At 36.7% G+C, this 24,658-nt stretch overlaps 1 protein-coding gene across 6 annotated transcripts in view; it reads right to left on the reverse strand.

Annotated features, from left to right (window-relative positions):
• Nucleotides 1-1,618: 1,618 nt before the first annotated feature.
• CTDSPL2 (CTD small phosphatase like 2) overlaps nt 1,619-24,658 on the reverse strand; it is a 49,147-nt gene continuing 26,107 nt past the window's right edge. For all 6 annotated transcript variants that reach the window (XM_030014488.2, XM_030014482.2, XM_030014486.2 and 3 more), the window contains 11 exons: nt 23,917-24,055; nt 21,920-22,069; nt 21,236-21,451; nt 20,070-20,148; nt 19,774-19,885; nt 18,794-18,880; nt 11,540-11,602; nt 11,365-11,444; nt 8,908-9,034; nt 7,942-8,037; nt 1,619-7,414 (listed from right to left, as the gene is read on the reverse strand). In XM_030014488.2, coding sequence (XP_029870348.1) covers nt 7,349-7,414; nt 7,942-8,037; nt 8,908-9,034; nt 11,365-11,444; nt 11,540-11,602; nt 18,794-18,880; nt 19,774-19,885; nt 20,070-20,148; nt 21,236-21,451; nt 21,920-22,069; nt 23,917-24,055 — 1,215 coding nt within the window. In that variant the 3' untranslated portion in view covers nt 1,619-7,348. The remainder of the gene's footprint in view (nt 7,415-7,941; nt 8,038-8,907; nt 9,035-11,364; nt 11,445-11,539; nt 11,603-18,793; nt 18,881-19,773; nt 19,886-20,069; nt 20,149-21,235; nt 21,452-21,919; nt 22,070-23,916; nt 24,056-24,658) is intronic.

Here is a 24,658-nt window from a genome sequence, read left to right on the forward strand (position 1 = left end):
AGCTACGAGCAATAGTCTAGCAGCCAGAATGCACTTTCACAATTTATCCATGTGATGCTGTTTAGGGTGTGATGTTTTAGCCCAGAGCCCCGAGGGATCACAGCCTTGTGACCACCAGAGGAGTATAGGAGAGTCCTTTACCAAAAACTTCAAACACAGTAGCTGACCTTAACCAAATGGAGCAGAAGTGTAAAGATCATCACCTACTCTTGTAGGTGTCCACAAATACAAAACTCTGTCCTGGGACTGAAGACAGACTCGAGGGACAGAAAGGCTGTAGTCCCAGGACACAAACCCACCTGCAAGTCATCACTCTTCTCCATCCTCCTCCCCACCGATCCCAGGGAACGTTTTAATTTGAAACTCTCAGGCCCGTCTTGTCCCTTTAGATAACTCTGCCCACAAGACCGAGGGAGAGAGACCTCGGTGGCTCCAGAGCTCTGGTTTAGTCAGAGGTAAGCAGACCTGATGATGTTTGATGCTCTGCATTGTTTGGATGTTGCTGATGGAGCAGGTTAGAAGTGGAGGACACCTTTATCTCGGGATTAAACAGCAAAGCCATGATGCACCTAGGGGCTACAGACCAGGTGCCCCTGAGCCTCCTCCAGCCAAGCTTTTCAGTGGTATGTTTCCTTCCACCTTGTCAAAGAATATCAAATACATAAAAGCTGGAAACATTAACTTCACCCAGTTTACTTCACTGCTACCTCCCAACTCTGTGATTTCTGTGAGAATCTGAGCGATTAAGTGGAAAAGGAGGATATATTTTGTCTGAAGATAATAAATTTAGAAGAACATGTGTCTTTCAAATAACAAGTGGAAGTATCTATGATACTATGATATATGTTGGCTAGAAAAAAAAAATTACTTCCAAATTTATCATCCTTTTTTTGTTGTTACCCATTTACAAGGCAATATAAATAAGAATAGAGCATAGCTATAGATCAAATTATGTCCTAAGTTACATCCTCACCAGGTCTACACAGAGTTTCGTAAACTCAGTACGCTGTGAGGATAATTATGAAACTGCCAAGAACTGTGCAATGATTGGGAACATGTTAATTATAAAAATATTATGTATTTAGACAGCACATTTAAAGTCACTTAAACATTTGGATTAAAACAGTTAAGTATTATTCCCATTGTATAGATGAGGAAATTAAGGCGCAAAGGAATAAAACCCTGCTCAGCACAGCTCTTGAGTCAGAGGAACTAGTACCTTCTAGGAAACCAAACAGTTCTCATTTTGGAGAAGTCTTAAGGTTTCTGTTTAGGAGGAGAAATTAAGAAAAATGAGACAGATCAAGCCTTGTGGTCATTTTACAAAAGATATCCACTGGAATATGTATCACATATTGAAAATCAGACTCAAAGCAAGACCATCTTAAAAGAATCTGCTGTAACGATTTTAGTACATAAACCACATCTATTCTTTTTCTTTTTCAGCCTCCGGTATCTGTAGCTTTTAAAACACACATACATAACAACACTTTTCCTTCTGTTTTAAAGGCTGAAAACTGTCTGAGACTGAGAAATGTCTTGCTTTACAGAAAACAGAGTCTTCAGTGAAGGATGATAGCAGCTAAAAATCATAAAAACAGTAGCCAGAGCATAAATATTTAATATAAATCTTTATGGTTCTATATACTAGAAATGATTGCAGAAGAAACACAAATTTGTAGAACATGAGTTCTCTTCCAATAGTATTTTACAAGATTCAGCCTATCAGTACAATGACATTTTTGCAAGTATCAAAAAAATAAAGCAGAACAGTTACATTACACGGTCAAGACAACCAAAATAGTGATGTGCTTCACAAAGTCTATACAAGTTAATCCTTAGCAGACCATCCTTGCTTGCTTCCAAACAAAAACGCTTGCTGCCAATGTTTTGGAGTTTTTTAAATTTTTTTTTTTTTTTTTTTTTTTTTTTTTTACAAAATTATGACTACTAGCTAAGAAAATGATGCACCTATGCTACTGCTCACCAGCCATTGATCAACTTGTTTAGGATTTAAGTATCAAGAACCTAAGATGCAAATCTGACATGATGTGGGTTTGATGTAATCAAATCTTTGAGAACAGTCCTTTAGCATCTTCAAGATACACAGTGGCAACGTTCTCCAGCTGAATGAGTTTCATGTGACTATTTTTTCCAGAAAAATTGTCTTCCCATGAACCTCCACTTAGCTTCCAATCCCCAGCAGCTTTAACTGATCTAAGCCCTGGAGCCCTCATTGCCACTTTTTCCTCTTCCTTTATTCTATCATGGTTAGTTTTCAGCTGGATCAGCTCCCGGTGCAGGCTTACCATGCGGCTGCATGAGCACCAGCGCTGGCAGAAGGAAGCAGGTAACAAGTGTGACCCAGGGAGGGAAGGAAAAGTAGGAGAGAAAGCCTCCCAGTCTTCATTCCATCAGCCCAGACTGCTGGGGAACTCTGCTGCAATCCCAGGTTTTCTTGTCAGTCTTCACATTCCGACTTTATACTATTCACAGAATGGATTTTAAAGTCCCTTTTAACTCCAATCCTCAAAACAATCATTTTGCCTGAAGATAGTGATAGAACACCTGTGATGGATTACTTCTCCCAGAAAGAGGCATTTGTTTTCTAGAAACATTTACCTCATTCTCAGGAGGTGAGTGCCATAAACAATTGGCTGTGCACTGCAGTCTGACACTCACCTCATTGCCTGCGTGACTGAGATTGCTTTATTTCTTCTTGTATTGGTCTTTGATAACCAGTTTAAAGAAGTTTAATGGCATGAAACATGGAATTGGCATGACTGCAGATCAAAGGTACCATCTGTCGTCTTTGCCACACAGATCCATAGAAGCTCTTTCACAAGAAAAATACTGCTGCTTTAACTTAACGCTCTATTTGCAGTGGAAGACGTTATTTTAATCTAAGTGATTAGTTTCTCTTTGCACCTGTTGGAACAAACTTGTCCAACTGAGCCAATATCATACCAGTAGGTATTTCCAGTTTTTTAAATTTTTTAAATTGACAATAGGTTGTGAATGTTTACTTTCTGGCCTTGACTTCTTGAATTCTATTAAATTCTAATTTAGCTATCTGTACTAGATTCATTTCAACTATGCAAGCATTAATTTTACATTGAAATTTTAGCTTTGCAAAGGTCTGCTCTCCAGGTCCTTCACGTGGAACATACCAAGAGCACAGCACAGCACAGCCAGGGGACAGAAGAAGGCACAGTTAACTTTTCTAATTCCCCACACTCAGGCGTACTCAGCGCTACTCCAGTCCTCACTCAGAAGCAAGAGGAATGACAGCAAGGGTCATGCGACTGGTTCAGTAGCCACAATTCCCTGTGATACAGGCATCTTATCACAGGCAGGGGCTCACCTTAGTTTTCATATAAATTGTGAAGTTATGAATCTCATAATCTACTTTAATATACTAACGATACGTGGTTGATTCAAAGACAAAGAGGAACAAACGGTACAATTTGCAATGCGATGCTATAAGGAAGCCAGAACCAGGGTGAAAAAGAAAGGAATAGGGGTATTTACTCAGCAGAGTCACAATATTTTTGTGTTTCTGGACAGCTTTCCTTACCAAACAAGCAAGCTCTACTGTTAAAGGCGTTTCAGACTGCGGGCCCACATTACTGTTCTGCTGGTGGCAGACGGGTTGATGAGATTTCCACCCACTCCACCTTCTCCTCATCCACTCCTTCCTGGTCCCTCTTCCCATCAGGGCTCAATGCTTTTTCAGCTGCACCAATCCAACCATCAGTATGACTGCCCTCAAACTCAGACATCGGAAAGAACTGCATTTGGGGAGGGGGGATGATGTGCTACGAAAAGGACACTTGCTTCTCACAGCGAGTGAGAGCAAACTGTTCCAACAGCTCTGCTGCCAGTGGCAGAGTGACCCCACACCGCGCTCTGTTCTCCTTCAGCACAGCACTCACTTAAATGCATTATCAAAAATACTCAGGTAAGTGCTTTGTTTAAAGAAGATATGTCTCCTTAGCATGCCTTTGGTTGATACCACTCTTGTTTTGGGATATTTTTAATCAGGTCTTGAAACATTCAGGCTTTCCGATACATTTCAAAAATCATGAAGAAATGTTTTCCTACACAGATGGAAGGTGAAATGAATCAAAGGTGGAAAGGAAGCCAATAACACCAAGTTGAACGGTATTCTAGCTATATAGCAGCTTAAGGAAGAAAAAAAAAAAGATTGAACGTGTATTGCCAAAATAAGTATGAAAGACGTTATTTTGCTGTCAGAACCAAGAATGCTCAAACCTAGAACAGAATACGTTTCGACATGTAAAATTAACACATGATTAGCACAATCAAGCAAAAGACCACAAATGAAATCATTAAGAACTTTGGAAATAGGATGTTGTGTTTTCTAAAAATACATAAAATTGGAATAAATGATACAGCTACAAGATTAACGGCTTAAGTTGCGCAATTCTACATTCAAGACTCAAGTAATGCACATAGTTGAGACTCCCCCGGTTATCAGTGTCAATTTTGATGTGCCCAATTTGATCCAGACTCATGTCAGAGAAACAGTTAAGTCTCACCCTTGAGACTAAAACCTGGTAGGTTATAACTTTGCTTCATGCAAAGACCGTTTATGCCAGAAGTATTTGACATTTTTAGGAACTTACATTTTGAAGAAGGTAGACTCATTCTGCAGAGAAAGTTCAGAATGATAAATACCAGACTTGCAGCACATTAAAATATTAATATTTAATATGTTTACTAAGCAGTCTCTGTTATTTTTGTTGTGCATCTATGTAGAACTAAATCCCTCAATTTACATTTTGATTTCCCTCACTGATCTGATCGTCACAACACAGATACAGCTGTAAAGTGCAATGTATGCTTTGGTTTCCTTAACTAAAGAAAGCACTTTTAGAATGGTTTTAGCCAAAGATAGGACCCACGTGTTTAAGGACATTTGAACAGATGATCATCTCTTTTTACAGTCAGAGAAAAGCGATGAACTACTTAACAAAAATCGTTCTGTTCTGGTAGACTAGTGAATTTTAAAGCAGTTCTATTATGTCAATTACTTGGAGAAATTTGGAAGAATTCCACATTAAACAAGAATTCACTGTTAAACTAATTTAAAAATCTCAGATTCAGATGTACATTTTAACGAACAACTAAAAAATAGTTGGCAAACCATGTAGCAATTCAGATACAAGCTGACCATTTTCAAAATCTATAAATATTTCCAGAACCATCTTGCCGACATAAAAACAGGAAGGAACGGGGATGGTTACAGGGTTCACACGTCTGCGCAAAAGCATATATAAAGGTAATGTTATGTACATTTTATTTCAATAAAGACATAAGACAAACAGCGTAAAGATGCCCAGATGCCCTAAAGATAAATACATTTAAAAGATTCTCATTAAAATGAATCTGTAGTATTTCTTTCCTGCAAGCAAAATACCTTTCTTTAAATACAAAAAAAATCAGTATTCTGAATTGCAAATGTTTTCACTTTTTTGCAGAAAATCTGCCATGATGGTTTTCTTTTTTAATGAATAAGGATTTTCCACAAAACAGGCTTGCTCTACATGCTAATTTTTTTAAACAGTTCAGTGACACAATGTGCTAGCTACATACACAACAGATAATATAGTAAGAAAACACTCAACCTGATGAAAAGTTAAAATCTTCATTAATACACTGGAAAAAGTTGACATAACTCATGCCTTTTAAAATCAAAAATACAAAAATTAAATGTTTTCCTAAAAAGATTTTCCTTATTTTAAGGACTCATTTGAAAATGAAGCTGCATGTAATTTGTACAATAAAATTGTACAAGTAAACAGGTAATATACATAAAAAATTAATTGACATACTTCTCAATTATCAGTTGTCCACCTTTAATTTCCAATACTGTACTTTCTTAACAAGCATACAAAATATCAAACTTCTCTTTAGAAAAAGTGCCGTTCTGTGACATCTTTTACACAAAAACAGTCTGAGCCTGTGGCGTGTTAATGCAGTCGAGAGGCAAAGCATCCTAACTTTTACAAATTATACCTTCCATAAAAAGCCTCCTGAAAAGGAGATTACACACCATTATAAAAATATCAACCTCTTGTAGTAGCTGCATTAGAGAACCAAGGCTGAAAGACTATTTCCATATAGCATAGAAAACCACTATGATAGCAGACTGACTGCGTCGGTGGCGTGGGAGTGTACTGTACCACAGGATTATGCATAGTTACTGCCAGGTACCTTCGCTGTCACACAGAGTTTAAAACTGATTGTAATGCAGAGTGTCACAGGGGTACCATCAGCCCATGCAAAACATCTTAAAATACTGAGCCACTGTGCAGAATACTTCAATCTTGGAGGAAACAGAAGGCAGCAGTAATTGAATTGCATCAAACCTAAGAGGTGACCAAACTAGTTCTCCTTTCAAGATTTGCATGCACAGCATAGTCTGAGGTATTCCTTGTCCATCAGTTGTTTGTGCCACTGCAAGATATTGTCTGTCCAGAGTACATGCCATCACAATGGTTTAAAATATTCTGAATATTAGTAATTTATATTCTTCTTATCTAGCCAGTCTCTTGATTTTTGAAAAGATTTCAACTACAGTAGAATATTACAGAAAGAAAATATAAATGCAGGGTTTTTCTTTCTAAATGAAACTTACATGGACTAAAACTAGAGAATATTTTTAAACAAATATACAGTATGCAGGCAGACGAAGCAGGAAAACGGCCATCCAACTGTTTAATAAAAAACTAAGAAAATTTGGCTATTTCCAGAAAAACTATGAAGCGCCTCAACTAAAAGGAATGCATAATGAAATTCTAATCTAATACAGGTCAAAAATGTAAAAAGGTTATAAACCTTAACAGGAAAAATAAAACAACTTTTACTGGCCATTCCTGTTGAAATGAGAATCTTAAAAGTAACAGAAAAGTGGCTACAAACCCACTTAGAGCACCGAACAGAGAGAAAATAAGAGTCCATTTTCAATCTCTGTTATATCATAAAATCCTGTGTTTCTACAGGTCAAACTGCTGGTGGCAGAAACAGAATTCTTTATAAACTGCAGATGTCCTGTACATAAAAAAAATTCATTGGAGTTGCACTAGTTCTAAAGACTTTTCTGTTCTAGCCTACCTACTGTGTTGTACTGTATTGTACTGAATGTATTCAATCTCAGATATATAAAGTCTCTTTCTGTAACCCTTGATTATTGTTGGGCACCAAAGATAAGAAAAGCAAGACGGGGTACAAAAATGCAAAATTTCAACAGTAATGGCAATGTTTTGTTTTAGTCCAAAAGGGTCCTGCATTTTCTCCCCCTTCAGTAATTAGACAAAAGGCTTTAATCTGGGGGTAGCAAGTCATGCAAGCGAAATCTGTCTCTGATGTGAGGTCGGACATCTTCGTTCTGTGGGGGGGGGGAAAAAAAAGTGTGGGTTTTAGGAGAATGAACACATCTATAAATCAGATTTTAACAGGGTCAATTTTCTAACACCAGTATTTTAATATAAGAAAATATAAGGCACGAATAGATGTCATTATAAGAGACTTACAGAAATAACTACATAACATTCACAACAATTTAGGAGTACTTTATTTGCATTTTAAGAAAAAAGGCACACATTACAGCCAACAATAGGCATTATTTAATCTAAATGCCTACAGATTCTCAATTGCATTATGGTTGATGTTACAATTCTCCATTTCTTGATTAAAAGCATAGTTAGAAATAATGATAGTCTGCCTTTTGCTATGTAAATAAGTCCTTGTGCATACATTGAAATACTGCCCAGAGTATCCTTTTCAAAAAGAGACATACATGACTTTCAGCAGTCTAAATCTCAGTGACTCAAAACATCTTAAAATATGTGAAAATACTTAAAAGAGCTAACTAACATTGGGGGGGGGCGGGAGCCAAATAAAGGAAACACTTACCAGCTCTACAAGTTTCTCCAGAAATGGAATCAATTTTAGGAGTTCGTTGTCATTTTTATCCATGAACCAGCTTTCTATAGGAATTCCATTTGAAAGCTAAAGTAAAAAAAAAAAAAAAAAACAAAAAACAAACCCCAAACCATCAACACATGATTTATACTTAATTAATCTAAAAATATGACTTGTGAAATAGCATTTTGGGGAAAAAAATCTTTCCGAGCTAGGGTTTATTCATATGTATTTTTCCGCTGAAGTTTGTATTAAAATTCACTTCCAAAATATCTCCTTGCTTTGCATGCATCACTACAAAAATTTCCACATCAAAGCTGAAATAGAACTAGCTCTAAAAGTTCTGCTGAACTGAAAAGCGTTGGTATTTTGAGAAAATTTTATGTTAAAACACACATGGATACTAACTGTGTACTGGCAAATGAGGCTAAGTCAAACAGGTTTTTGGTTTTTTGCTTCTTTAATGTAGGTGAGACTGTAGAGATCACACTCTGCACTTCTTTATCTATATAATAGGACTAACTGGAATAGTAACATACCATACTTCTGGGAAAATCTAAATCATAGGGTATAACTTTGTAACATTTAAGCATAAGCAATTTTCACAGCTGTGTGTCATTTCAACCAGTGATTTGTTCTTAATCATTTCACTAGCATTAAAAACTAAATCCACAATAGAGTCCAAGCAACAGACTTAGCAGACTGGTAGTTTCCTTAGAAAAAGTGAATAAGAAGTAAAGCCGACTGGTTATATACTCTGTTCATATAAGAAGTCACTTAGTTTGCACTTGATCAGCTCTTCACAAAAATCAAAGAAAAGCAAGCAAACCTGAGTGATTTGTTACAGTTTGGCACAAAACTCAAATAAGGAGTTAAATCAGAATGTAGTGTTTCACTGGCTTCCTTCAGAAAGTTGTTTGCTATATCTGAGAAGTTTGCTGACAGCAGCATCCTTACCTGATAAGCGAAGGCTTGCGGTGAATTGTCAATTATGATCGTTTTTGAAAGATCTCTACCAAGAATGTTTAAATCCTTTATGTAATTTCCTTGTACACAAACACAATGCTCACGGAAAAGTCGATGCCTGTGATTAAAGTAAAATACTAATTAATGAGACAAATTACAACATCCACATTGCATATAGAAAAAGAAAAGTTAACTTTGCCAAATGTTACCCAGTTTTTTTCTCTTCTGATCTACTTAGCTCATTTTAAAGAATTGTTCCCTTTTTCCATTGTCTTTTGAGCTTTTTGCTGGTAAAATTACTAGTTAAGGTGATATTATATTAATGTAGTTCTGCAGGTGGTTGTTTGTATTTAAACAGAAAAGCTCAACTCAGACCTAACAAATATTTGTCAACAGGGTTTTGCTTTCTAACCTTTTTTGCAGATGGATCGACAAAGGGACCCAAAATACTCAAATGATTTTGCAAGGCCCCAAGATCAGAGATTAGTTCTGCACAGGAGCCAATTTATCGGGTTTTATTATTTTGTTCCAACTGTTACAGTACACAGCCTCCCTATGCCACTGCATGCTAGAACACAAACTATCAGAAGAAATGTTTTCTTTTTCATGTTACCTCTGTTCGCAATTAACCTATTTCAGTTATTAGAGCTTGAAAAAAAGCCTTGAGGCCAAAACATTCCATCAACTTCTTCCTTTCCAATTAGTCTACTCCCTTTTAATTTATTACAGAAGAAAGGGTTGGATAGACTAAAAGGACTCAGGTTAAAAAAATACCAGGAATAAAACTCACATCTCATGAAATATCAATGTAATTATCATTTAAAAATAAATTGTAAACTAGACAGATTTTGAGTTTTACACAGTCGTCTTACAATGCAGTTTCTTTAAGGCTGCTTATATTTTTAAATTAAGTTTTTAGAAGCTGTACATAGTGTGCTTAATTTCATAAAGGGGTTGAGTTCCTAATGTTGCTATGGAGGAAAATAAGCTGATGCCTCAGCAGCGAATGAATTTATATATAGATTCTGAGTCACACGTGTGGAGTGCCTGACAAGTCTACCTTTAGGCTAATGCCAAAACTAATCATGCCTTGATGTCAGCTTTTCAGTGGCACATGAATCACAACTAAATTCATGCATCACATGATTCTTTCTGCAGATTCTTAGAATACTGTTTGGCTGTACATTTTATTATCTTTTTCCTGTTGCTAACACAGTTAAAACTGCAGTCCTGAATCACACGTATTAGGTTCTTGAAGAAAGATTTTTAACGCTACGATGTGCACTTAGACTGTAAGTGCAAATATCTTACTTGTTCATGCGTCCTGTTTGGCTGTGTGATTCAGCTAGGCTCAGATATTCCAATGATTGAAAGTATTTGAAGGTCTAGGGTTTTTTTGCCCGTTCAAAACCCAGTGGCAAGTAAGTTTACCAAAACCAAACTAGGATTCTGTTGTGCATGCCCCATAAAAACAAGCAGTAAGATGACCATCCCCGGATGAAACCTAGTGAACAGTTTATCTTTACTCTCTTAAGGAAATGAGTTACGATGTGCCTAAACTACCAAGTGAAAACAACGGATGCAACCACTGTCTCAGTCCAAATGGTAATTTTATTATGCGTGTCAAGAAAATCAAGTTTTCACTGAAGACTATTACAATAAAATGATGCAGGGATGTGATTTGCCCATGATGTCCCAGGTACAGAATTTATACAGTTCTGACTATAATCAGGTACAGTTGTTTATTTCCCTTACTTGGGACACCCAATGTAGGGTGAATCCCTGAGAAGATCCCTCTTTGGTTTCAACTTTCCCCACATAACAGTCCACCTTCCAGATGAGAATAACGGAAAGAATCTCATCAGGCAGAATTTCTTTATGCCTTAAGGAACTGTTCTTGAGAAATGCCAAGCACTTCCAAACAAAGATCAGTATTAAGAAAAGAAATGAAAAACCAAAACAACTCTACTACAAAACCCACAAACAAATTATTTTGTGATTGAATAAGAAATAAAAACATGCTGATTGTAAAGATAACTATAATAATTTATAAATAATAAATCAAGTCTGAATAGTTTAAAAGTAATCTAATACTCAGTTCATTTTCTTTATCCGTAATGTGTATTCCAAAGCAGCTCAAACACATTTTTGATACCTAAGAGGTCGTTTTCCATCAGCAAGCCTAACATGCTACAGGGAATGCATGGGTACGGTTTTCGGCCAGAGTGCAATGTAAAGCTGCCTGGGTTTATCTTCTCACCAAAGCAATATCTCAATCACTTAATTTCATTTTTCTCTCACTCTTAGTCCAGACAAAACAACAAAGAATCAGTTTAGTGAGACACACTGCAATAACAAACATGTCATAGTCACTTTCTTCATCACATTTGTTAGGAAATAGTACTCAGTTTGCTTACAACAGGTATGTTCACTATTTTTTATTTTTACCTGACCAGTTGCTTTTTAGGGTCTAGTATGTTCAATAACTTGTCTGCATACACCTTCTTAGAAGCAGTAAAAAGAATGATCTGTGGATTAAAGGAGAAAAAAAAGATGTTTTAGATATAAGTATGTGAATATAATTTTTAAATGAAATTCAAAGATAATGTCTAATTGTTTTTACCTCATAAATCTGAGACATACGTTCCAGGAATTCTCGGAAGAACGGCCTTAACCGGACATAAACCTGAAGCAGAGATGGACTTTATTAAAGATCCAAAGTACTTCAGCTATCACCCACACTACTAAGTATCAGTTTGTAAAGATTAGGTCAAAATGAGCATTATGAATAAAGTAAACAGCAAATATTAACATCCTACAGAATAATAACTCAATTAAAACAATATTAAATTAGCTTGCAGCCTAAGCAGCTATAAGTGAAAGCATAAGATGATAAAATTAGGCTTAGCAAATTTACTGGAAAATTTCATGGAATTAGAAATAATTTAAATTAAAATATAAAAGTTGGACAATCTCTAAAAGAAAAAATGAAACTAGTTGCTTTGACTAAAGATTTTGAATTGAATTAGCTTTCACCAGCTGGGCAGCATCAGTTCAATTACTACATAATGTGTGCCAGCACATAAACTAATCTTCTTAATAACCTCCTTCCACTAAGAATTACACATTGAATATGGGGGTGTCAGAAGTGATTGGGGGGGGGGGGGGGGGAACGCTTCAGCTGTTTTCAAATTTCCATAAATTCAAATTCCACCGGCAGAGAACTGCACACATACATAAATTATTCCCTGTAAAAAAACGTAGACTCATGAGAAGAGATACCTAGTTAGGAGACTTCTGCATCTCTCTCTGATTTAACTCAAAACAGAAGACTTGGGCTCACATGGAAACATATGTGTAAATCTGTAGCTTCAGGGCCATGGCCCAACACCACGGCAGATGTGAGGGCACATATCAAGCACTATTCTATTCCTGTGGCACAACGTTCAAATTTACATTTGAATGATCACCTGGTGTGGTGTTTGGCACGGATCTAGACTTGACCTAAACCAGCAGTGATGACACATGCCAAGGGGTGGCAATGACAACGTTATGCTCTGCTTACCTTTCTTTTTGGTTCAGAGATTGCCCACATATAGGATTACAGAGTTTTGAGGAAAGAGTTACTAAAATATCCAGAAAGAGAAGGGAGTGTACCGAACTTCTTTTAATTTCAACCAAGGTAATTTCAGCTTTATCAACTTTTTAACAGCCAGTCAGGAATAGGCTTAAATTTACCTTCGAATCACAGTAAATATCCACAAAGGCTTTGTATTACTTACACTGAACTGTATCAAATTTATATGTGGACACAACCAAGTGACCAGAAGGGAAAAAAAAGGGGAATAGTTTAAGTGAATACAAAATTTCATGTTGTTAGCACATGCTACAATATATCTTTGTCCTTTAAAGGAAGCACATATTTATAAACCAATGTGAATTTCATTACTTAGCTTAGAATTTGGTAAGGCTTTTATTTGTTTCTTTCTTAAAGTGTCTGAAGTTCTGACTTAAGTTTGCAGAGTGACCAATTTTCATTCTTTTTTTTTCCACTAGGAGCAATCACCAAATCAGACAATCTGATCACGTCTGGTAATAGGATCTCTCTACTTCTGGCATGTGAAGATACATTTGTTGACTATGCAGACAATGTCTACTTCCCTTTGCATTCTGGCAAACCCACATTTGGAGGCAAGCAAGTAAGTATTCCTCAAATCGGCTATCAAGAACGGTTTGGAGAGACTGCAGCCAGTGCTTGACAGGTTTCTGGGCTGCATTTAACCAAGATAATTACTGAAAAGCCAACTTTCTAAATACGGAGTTGACAAGCATGTCTTCACACAATGTCTTCTGACGGCACTAAAATCTTTGTGAAAATGACACCTCATCTTGCCATAATAAGCTAGTGAAGTTTTGCTCAAAGACTAGATGGCATGTTTACCTTACCACAAGAACATATGTAATGAATTAATGCAGAGTCTCCAGGTGACCAGACGTTAACTAACATTCAAGTTGTCTGTGATTGTAGATTCAGGGCAAATTGTTCACTCTGAACGTTTGCTCTCTGTCTAGCAAGCACATAACGCAGCCAGCAACCTCCGTAGTTGTAACGCAGAGTTTAAAGGAAGGTAAGTTTTAATTTGCAAATGGCAAAAGGATTATTCTGTTCATGTCATTTTTCCTGAGTAAATATTTACTTTATTGTGACCTAAATCTTTCTCTTCAAAACTAAAAAAGTAAGTCACAGAAAGGATATCGAATGTTTTCACTGCACACAAGATAACAGTTGCTAATAATGGTAGGTAAAGAGGATGATACTTGGTTCTAAGTTTTGTTCAAGAGCTTGATTTCAAATTAACAAGCCTATTCTCTGTTATGGAAGAAACAGAGATGTCATTTAAGAAACAGTCTCTTCAACATCTCTGCTACAAACTCTCCTGGCAACCAAAGCAGTAAGCCAAGGTATCTGTCAATATTTCAACTGCCACTAATATAAAGAAAAACATTTTCTGTGTAATTTATTGTTCCTTTTAAATCTGGATTGAATTATGTTGGTCACAATGGCCAGTTAAAAGAATTTTAAAAATCATTCAACTGGATCAGAGAACAGTTATGGCTGCTTGGGCTCCTCACATGTGCACACTCTTTCTGGTTTATTTTTTAGTTTGTTTAGCCTGTGGATAATTGCAGCATCTTTGTAACGTGTTCTATTTTAGATTACTGCCACATAGTTTTAAGTGTGTGTCTATCTTAATATAATATCTATCTTAATCTATCTCTAGGAATATAACATGTGAATGCAAACAAGAAATCCAGGGAAAATAATTTCTTTGTAGAATATGGTATTTCTAATTACAGCTTACACACACACATACATAATTCAACAATGACATCGATGGCAGATTCACCGCTCTGTCTTTACTGGTTTGTGACACTCTGGCACAACATAAGGCAACCACATCATTACACTGAGCTATGATGAGCTGACACACTCCAGGTAACCAAAGTAGAAGAATTAAGTAACCAAAGTAGAACAAAACATATCCATCACTCCAATGATTAGATCTAACATGAAAGATAATTTTTGAAAATATAGATAGAAGTCTAATAATAATTTTCACCATTTTTAATGACTTAAAGTTTGTCAACAGAGATACATGATATCATCTACTTCAAAGTGACTTATACTTATAAATGAATAACATATATGAAAAGCCCTCTCAAAGATTTTTGGTGGGGTTTTTTTGTTTGTTGTTCCCCCCCAAATGATCATCATATCCCATTATTTCAATGGCAATAAAACCTAAATGTGCGAAATCAAAATTGTCATTCAATGTCCTCCTTGTTTCCAATACACAGGACTTTAATTCTTTGAAGGTGGAATTGGAAGGAAACATTCCTTTCATGCATTAAAAAACCCCAACAAAAGACATGTATTCTACTTGGTGTCAAAATCTCTGAAATCACACTAATGAATTTCAGTATACCTGTAACATCTTTCCACACCTGATGATTCTACCATCATTTTACAAGGTGAAAACCAGAGACAGGTTAGTTAACTTGCCCATGTGAAGCTGCACGTACCCACTGCACTTCCAGGATGAGCACTCTGCAGCATGGCAAGACCCCCTGCCTGGCCCAGCTGTGTCCACGTACCCCACCTGACCTTGGGGCATGCCAGACACCAATACCAGGCTAACCTCAGTGCTCCTACTGTTTACCTGAAATAGCCTTGACACAGTCTGCTGCAAGGACAGATGGCACATGCAGACAGCCTGAGTTCAGACCGCACAAGAGACACGCGATGCACCGAGCTGGGTCTTGCCCCAGGCCTGACAGCGGGCTGGACTTGCCAGGTAAACAAGCCCGCATCATTTCTGACTGGACTGTGTCTTAAGTGACTCAAGACAAAGACCATCTCATAACCAGACAGAACTGCCTGAAGTGTAGCTGGCCACGGCTCTTCAAGGGGCAAAAGTGCAATTCTAGAGGTTCTACTGAACCAAAATTAAGTATTCCCAACCTAAGACCAGATTACTTTGTGGATGCTGCCCAAGATACACTAAAGTTTCCTGGCTTTCAGATCCAAAGCTTGATGGCTCTTCTGTTATTTCTGAGAGACAGAGTGGAGTTCATTAGAAGGGAGAGCCAGAATTCACAAGCATTGTTTGCCTCATTCCACTGCAGTAACAAAATAAAGCATCTAAGTTGTTGTTGGCGACAGTAAGATGGAATACATGTGACACTATATTCAATAACCTACAAGTGACCTATGGAGTTCCAGAACATCTTTCAAGGATCACAAAGATCAAAGGGAATTATTCTGTCATAGAGCAGTACAGATGCATTTCAACTGAAGAACTGATTGAAAACATCTGCCTTTTGACTATGGCCTGCTAATGCACGGAAGGTACCCTTTGAGTGGAACAGAGGGTGAGATGATCTCATGTCTGCGACTTGAAGCCAGCAACAGAACAAAACCTCTTTACCAAGAAAAAAAAAAAAGAGATAAATTTCTTTGTAAGATAAGCTGCTTATCTTATTATGTAAAGTAATACAAAGAGGACAAAGTCTAAAGTCTACGGTTGAAGAGCTGAAAATTTATTTTTGTTTTCCAGTCAGATGTAAGATAGCACTTAACAGATATGGTACTTAAGAAAACTTCAGCTTTGCAAAGACTGTATTTTTACTAAGTCTAAAACTTAAACACTGGCATAACTTATAGATTTTTTTTTCAATCAAGAAAACACAAACAACTTTATTGTCTCAAAAGCTTGACGTAAGTAAGCCCAACTGTAACCATTTCACAGATTCTTCTTTTTTTTTTTTTTAAACAGAAATCAGTGAGTGTAAGTGACTTACGATTTAAAAAAACCTATGTCAGTCCTGGAATCACATGGTAATTTTTAAGTTTGCAGAACACTACTCTGTGCTCAGACATTAAATAGTTCTTCTCTTCTGCATAACTCCAGATAAGTTGTGAGAAATAAATTATGAGCAAACAAGCCCATATTTTTAGAAACCTTTCTTTAAAAACAGACCGCACTTACAATCACTGAAACAAGCAACAACAGAGCTGAGTTCCTGGATGTGAAACTTGTGCTTGACTCACATGCCAACAGAGCTTAGCTGTATTTTATAACAGACCTTCTAGAACCCACCTCAGTCTGATTCTTACTGTTGTAGTATCCTACAATGGCCATTTCTGGAGCATCTTTTCGAGAAAGCGCCTGTTTATCATCACACTATTACTGCAAAAGCACTGGCTTGATGCCTTCACATGGGTAAGAAAATTGAAATGCTATGAACCAGGTTCACATTTCCAGTATTAGTCAGACTTAATGTGAGAAAGATAAGATATTCAGTAGGAAAATGAGCACTAAGCTAGCTTCTACTCCTTCTTAAAAAATAAATAGATAATTACCTAATATTTCTGGAAAACCTACGTGAAAGTGGTACATATTTTGATACTAATGGAAAACACCTTCAGAAATGTCTCTTCCATGTCTAGTATTGTTGTCAGTGGGTTATATTATGCAATACTTTATATATCGTAACTTGCTGACTTCTTTGCTCGTACAACCTAGTGTCTGCTTCTCTGTTACCAGCTGAAATTACTTTCAAAATAAAATATGGAGATACAAAATTAATACAGGACTATACCAGAGGTGATGGACAAATTGATAAGCAAAAGAAATACATTTTTAAAGCTGATAAACAGCTAATCACTGACCAGAAACGCTAAGAAGAGTATGAAATACCAACAGAATTCCTTTCAACTTTTATCACAGGAGATTATTTGTCTTTTTGCATATTATACCCTAGTTAAAGATGAACTTAACTGTATCCTTAAAATATGTCTTGCTTATTATCTGTTACCTAGCAAGAGGTGAATGTTTTGTCAGTGTCTAGTGTGATGTAAAACCAGCAAAACAGAACATAGCGATCAGGAGAGTGTGCTCAAAGACAGTGGCTGACTTTCTCAAGCCTGCAAGAAGCTACTGTTCCTTGGCAAACCCAGGCCAGACTCTAGAGAGAGCTAAGAGAAAACTTATCCAGGACCCACATAGTAACTGTACTGTATCAAGGGCTATACAGGCTTGTGTACAATGCTGTTAAATAAAGCTTTAGAAATATTGTAAGTCACTCTTTCTGTTGACTTCAATTTCCTAAAGTCAAAATCACAGTTAGATCTCAGCATAAACATACAATTGCTAGAAGGACCACAGTTATAGACAGAAAGTACTGAAATCATACTGAGATCTCTTAAGAGAAGGAAGGAAAAAATGAAGCTTTAGTCTTCCCGATTCTGTTAGCAGTGTCAAGAACCTCCAAAGAACTAATTCTCAGGCTCCTTCCAAGTTCAGCCTGGAGGAAACTGTGCTTGGCTGTCACCAAATAAGAGATAAGATAAACCCACGTTTAAAAATTATTTCAGCTTTTCAGATTCCAAGGGGTTTTATATGCAACAGCGAAAAAAACATTTTTAAAATCAGGAAAAATACCTGGACAAGTGTCCTTTTAAGGTGCCTGATGAATGGCTCATTCTCCAAAGATACTACAGTGGGGTCCAATATCGTGCGAACTACATGGTGGGGAAGCTGTTGCTACTCCCAGGTACATCACACAAAAGGACCTGAGAACAACAGCCTGGGTCAGTGCAGCATCTTTGGTAGTTGCTGGAAGAGAGTTCCTCCTTCCCATGCTTGTTCCTCTATGGTATGTCAATGTAAAACACACACAACTAACACCACCTCTTAAAGCAGAACAAAAACCTAAATCTAGCAGTCTCCACAAGACAATCAAAAATCACTCTAAGTACCAGACTCTCTCTGGGAGCAAAGAGGTAGAACTGGCACTGGCAAAGTGTACAGCAAGACTAACAGCCGCGACAAAAGCTAGTTAATGTGAGGCTCTGAAGATGTCTTCTATATAGCAAGAAACTATCAACCAATGTGGATTGGTTTTCCCTGCCAAGGGAAGAAAGTTAACAGTCCGTGAGAAGCTGTACCTGGGAAATGATACTGGCTGAACTGTCAGTGTTCCTGCCTCCACCTGCTGGCAAGGAAAAACGCTGCTGCTGAAGATTGCTGCTACAAAGATCATTCACACGCTCTTTAACAACGAATGTTCACAACTGGCATCAGTGACCGACATTACCACGTTGTGGGGGCAATAAACAGTGCTCCACAGTATTTCTAATACAGCATAACCCACCTCGCAAAATCTGACACTTGCAGTTTATAACCCAGACAGTTGTTAAATGCCAGACAGTTACTTCTCTCTCTTTAAACAAGATGATAACAAATACACACAGCAGGAATTCATATGTTAAACAAAATAAGAAAGTATATATTTTTCTGTGCACGCTAATTACCTGGTAAATGACATCTTGAAAAAGAACTGGAAAAGTGAGTGCAGCATCTTCTAATTCATTTAGACTACAGTGCACTAATGTTTCATCCTATCAAAAAAATAAAAGATGGTATAAAAGAAAGAAAAGATTGTGAAAAGAATGTTGAAAATTCAAGTAGTTTTCTGGATTTTTAATGCTCATTTTAAGGTAGGTTTATTTAGTCTGGAAAATTTATTTTTGTGCAAGTGCTGTCAAGATTGAAGAAGAATTCTTAGAATGAATTATACATTTAATTATTCTTGCATTTTTTGAAAAATTTCACTTAGAATTATGTGCTGGGGCATAAGTATAAGAAGATATTTTCATTTTGCAGGCTATCCTGTCATTCAGTTCAAACCTGCATCTGTCAGTTTGAATAATCTATCCATTCATACAACCACTAGAGGACAGGCCAACTGATACTGTTCATGATAAAATAATGTTCCTGACACCATTAACAGGGTCTGAAACAACTTTCAAAACAGAGAGACTAAAAGAAATTATTATAAAGACAGATATATTTTCTATGAATATTTTAAAAAGTGGATTTGTGCCCTCTAAGAATAAGAACGTTCTAAGAATTAAAAGATTAATTCTTGATCAATCTTGATGCAAGACATATGAAGCTGAATTTTCCTATTTACTACAAGTCATTTTTTTCCACATTGGATTTAAGAAAGCTTTATGGGGACAGACAGCTCTTTGTTTGAGACAGTCAAAATGTTACTGCTTTTTTTTTTTGAACAGGATGTTAACAGGATTCAACAAATACAGCAAGCGTTCTATTCTTGCCACTATTAATTTTTTTTTTAATGCAGACTATAACTAAAAATACTAAAAATTGTGTAACATTCAACAAGGCCTTTTTGTTTAAAGCAAACATGACTAATTTCAGCAACAAACAAAATAAATGAAATGCTACATACTCCCTGCTTTTGGTATGTGTTTATAAAGATATTTACCAAGTCTAGAACTAATGAAAATTCTGGTGTGCTTCTTGTTTTCAGTGGAAGAGCTGGCTTCCTGTTAAGTTGTTCTTCTGTTAGTGGTGGAACATGTTTGATGAAATAATATCTGAAAAGAATACAGATTTTGCTGTAGAAATGTATATACATTATTTAACTGGTAATGTTGTAGCCCAACTTAATATTTCAAATATTTAAGGCTGCACAAGAAATAAGTATTTTAAATTGAAAAAAAACCCACATCAACATACACTTATCAGTTTAATATTTTCAGTACAAATGTTAGCACTTACGGATCAAAGACTTCCCAGTCTTCTTCATAGGTGGCTTCTGCATGAGCTGATGAGTAGCCACTGTCTGGAGATACTGGTGCTAAAATTCAACGAAAATGACCAAAACAAAAAATAAAACAAAAAACCACAAGAGCTAGTCTTATTAGTGCAGTTTTGAAAAGTGAAAATTTGCACTTGATACACGAGTGCCTCAAACAACAGTGGAAAAACTCCCCCTTCAGCCCCACCCTCTCAGTCCCCATGTTTCCTCTGAAATAGCCTGCAGAGCTTCTCAGGAAGAAGCTACCTGAGAGCTTGATGTCACGTCATGCTACAGAACTTCATGACCTGGCCAGACGGGAAGCACCCGAATGACACAGCAAGGCATACATACAACCTCTGATGACATGAACTACCTGGATGCACATTCCAGCCTAAGAAGCTAGCAGAACTCTTCCAGTCTGTAGCTCGTTCTCACCCCATGTCTGAGGGGCCCTTCTGAAAGAAGGCAACAGACCAGATCAGGTGGTCTTGATTGGACCTGTGGATCACACATCAGCCCTGCTACTTAGAGGTTAAACTTACTTCCTTGAAAGGAGTCCTGTAAACCTCAGTACTACTTAACTACCAGTGTTTCAAGGGCCTAGGGAGGATTTAGAGAACTGTTAAGAATTTGATGCTGGCCATCCACAAAGAGGAGAAGCTGAATTTTATGGATACGATTTTTGTCAAAAAAGATGTATGATGAGACTTTTGAAGAAAACACGGAAAATTAATGTAGGATCTATATGTTTCTCATTCACCTCACTATGTTGTTCTAAGATATCAAAATGTTGCAAATTTATCTTTTGTGATCAGCAAGTCTAGGATGTGCATTTTTAATGGGGTTGGGGAGGGTTCAATAATCATAAAAACGCCTTTATTCTGGAATCTTTGTTTTCATTTGAAGAAATGTTATGAGGTCAACTGAGTTACACCGGGAATAGATGAGACTTGCCAAAACTGTGTCTTTGGTGCATAAAACAGATTTGTCTATGAAACAAAAAAATCAATATTAATGCTGTTTGCATGCCCTAAGCAAATGTGAAATATTAATTTATACAAAATGCAGGTGCTAGAATTTCCCTAAGAGTACAAATTACATACAGCTTCAACACCTGAGTCCAAGACAAGCACACATTTCTTACCTGTAAGTGGTGGCAGGTCACGGTCATTTGTTTCCTCCACTTCTTCTAAACCATTGTTGACAGTAGATCTGACCTGCACTGCTTGGCTAGTATAGGCTGCTCCATTGGTGGATGTTGCAGTACTTGTAGTAATCTCATCTACCTGTTCCATATCAAGCTGTTTGACTATTTCTTCAGCTTCAACAGCTTGTCCTGGAGAATCTGATCCTGATGTTCCTGAATTAAGATTTCAGTACACTCACAGTCATTATCTTTAAGCTGAGTTACCTATCAGAATACTGACAGTCACTACTTAGCCCCACAAAAAAAAAAGTTTCAGAATAATTGAAGATGGCTGCATTAGATTCACATTACAAAAATAAGAACCAATATGAAGACCATGACAAATGCCTTTTTGTTTGGGACAAGGAACTTAATACCAATTTTAAAATTTTTTTTTAAAAATAAAAGGTACACCGCTAGATACTTACACCTATGAAAGAAATGTTCTAATGCATATAAACTTACTGCTTTTTTTATTAATGATCAACCCTTCTAAGAATTAAGGAGGCCTTTTACCTGGTAGTAGTAACTCTTGGTCTGTAAATCAGAATGAAAAGTGTACTGCCACTCAGAACAGCTTTTTCTTAAAAAGTATCTATCATCCTTAGCTTTAACACTATTGGCTTTTTAAATGATACTCACCATTTTTATTTGCTGGTGAAAAAAAATTGAAAACAGGAGAAAATATGGTTCCCAGTAACGTAGTTCGTGGGGGACTGCCAGTGGCAGGATTATCTTCTAATTTTCCATTTTGCTTTACATGCTGGTTTGTCATTTCATAACTTCCAGCTTCTGTAAAAGAAAAGTTATGAAGTATAATACCACACTTCTGTTTTTCACAGTTACATCTTCTCTTTTATTGTTATTATTTTCACTATAGGAAAGATCCCTCGTGCTCATGACTTCACAAGATCAAGTCCATAATTTATTATTCTCCACATACACACACACACACACATATATATATATAAATACAATTATGAAGTAAAATAATTTTTACTCGTTATCACAGGTAACAAAGGACATAGAATTAAATAAATCTTCACATTACAAAACATAACACACAACAATTAAGGTTTTCTATAAATGTGCATGTACAGTAAAGTACATCCTAGAACTAAAAATTGCCATCTCATGGCTGAGATCCAAGACACAGTTCTGAGACTGAAATGAAAGAGAAGTTATTTACTTCACAGTAACAAGTCTTTGAGATGTCTGTCCATATGGAAGTAAGCAAATGTATTTTGTGCACATGAGCTGAGAACCTTTTTGTCAGCTGAGCCTGATGGAGCTGCACAAGTACTTCACACTTCCTATCGTTTCTATATAAAACGTAGGGTGTGCCAGCTGCAACTCAGTGCCTTCACTAATATGGAATATTTTAACTAAGAACTTCATACCACTGTAACAGTAACACAGGCTCAGTGTGCTCTACACGCATATCTCAGAACACTTGATTTAAGTCAATAGCTGCTCCTTCATCTTTGAGCATTGTCTGCATGTATCACACCAAGTGGGTGCATATCCATTATCATTCCATGAGGCAAAAAAACCTTAATTAACAGTAGCAAATACTGGAAAAAGGGGTTTCTCCTAAAGCCATGTTACATAGACATCTGACAACAACCAAACAGGTAATTCTCTCATTGTAACCTTTCAGTCACTGAAGTGACTCATTTGGAGCTCTATACTCTACTTAGCTACTAATTTTGCAAACCTTGTTGGACTATGAAATCTTTGAGCCCCTGCCTTGCTGACAAACTTGGCAGAAACCAGATAAGGGATTCCAAAGTTATTGGGGGAATGGAGAATGAAGGCATAACTGACAGGCAGCACAATCATACAAGTCTTGTTTCCTTAGAAAAGAAGTCTAAAAAATGTTTTTTTAAAGTCAGATTTGGAACCAGAGCTGATACTTTAAATGTCATTGACCATTTTATCATGTCATTATTAGAGATATTCAAAAAGAAACAATTTTCACAGAGACGTGGTCAAACACTGGAACAGGGTTGTAGAATCTCCATCGTTAGAGATATTCAAAACTTGACTAGACAAGGCTCTGAGCAGCCTGATCTAACTCCAAAGCCAGATCTCACTTCAAGGAGGATCAACATTGCCGTGAGGGAAGCAAGGGGACTGGCCCATATGACCTTTAGAGGTCCCTTCCGATCTAAATTTTCCTATGATTCTATGACAGAAACATGTCTATGTGTTTGACAAGTGCTTTCAATATCTAAGGACACTTGGTTACTTCCACAAAGGTCATGAGTTATGAAGTCGTATTTCATTTTTTTGTGAGAAAATGGGAGAAGAGCTAAATCAAATAATTATCATTGGCTTTCTAGAATAATAATTTTTTAAAGAAGTTAAATTAGTTCCAAAATAGCTGGTCATGATCAAATATCCAAATTGTTCTTACAAAGACACAATGGATGCGTCTGAGAAGTAATGTTGGAACTGTTGCTTGCAGTCTTAGAAACCTTATTTTGCTACTATTAGCTCAGCCTTGCTCTCGCTGAAGTCAATCACAAAACCCTTAACAACCTCCACCACTGAAGAAACGTCCTATATTAGTTAACAGCTGTAAGTACTGAATCACCATTCAGCTGCAACAATATACGATTAGAATATTTACAAACCTCCATTCATTTGACTTTTCCGTCGTACTCGAGAGATCTGTTTATTAGGCTTTTCTCCTGTTTGAGGTGTGGATGTAATCAAGCTGTTATCTATATCCCGTTCAATTCTACTTCTTTTTGCAGGGTTTTCTCTTTCTTCCTTAAAACAGAAAAGGAGGAAAAAAGAAACATACTGAATAGTGCCTCTTTTCTCCATTGAATACTACCAGAAAATGTTAGCTGTTAGGGAAAGTTTCACAAAAGATCCATGTATTGTTCTACTTCCAGATGCAGAATATGCAACATGTATCTGGCCAGCTGGAATTTTAAACTCATTTAAACTGACACAAGTCAAGGTAAATAGCACATTATCGGGAAAGAAAACTGTACTTGGAACTTCTGTGGTAGAAAAACTGTCTTTAAGTACTATTTCACTATTTAAGTGCTATGGAATTCGGGAAATGTAGAGGCAAGGCAAATAAAATTATGTGAAACTTGATTCCTCTGCCTGTTAAATATACAGGAAGTAAACTGCACAACAATATCCAATATGAAATTCTCCACCATGCTCCCTACATAAAGTGGCTTGCTAAATTGTATACAAGTATATAACTTGCTGCTATTCAATCCATATCAGATAGTACATGGCAAAACTTAGCTGTTAAAAATGTTGTAAGCAAGGGTTATGACCCAATGATTCTTCTTACCTTTAAGTAAATGACTGTTCTTCCCTGTGGCACTTACATGAACGACATAGAACCAA

This window comes from Aquila chrysaetos, chromosome 5 (assembly GCF_900496995.4).
Source record: "Aquila chrysaetos chrysaetos chromosome 5, bAquChr1.4, whole genome shotgun sequence".
NCBI classification, from domain to species: domain Eukaryota; kingdom Metazoa; phylum Chordata; class Aves; order Accipitriformes; family Accipitridae; genus Aquila; species Aquila chrysaetos.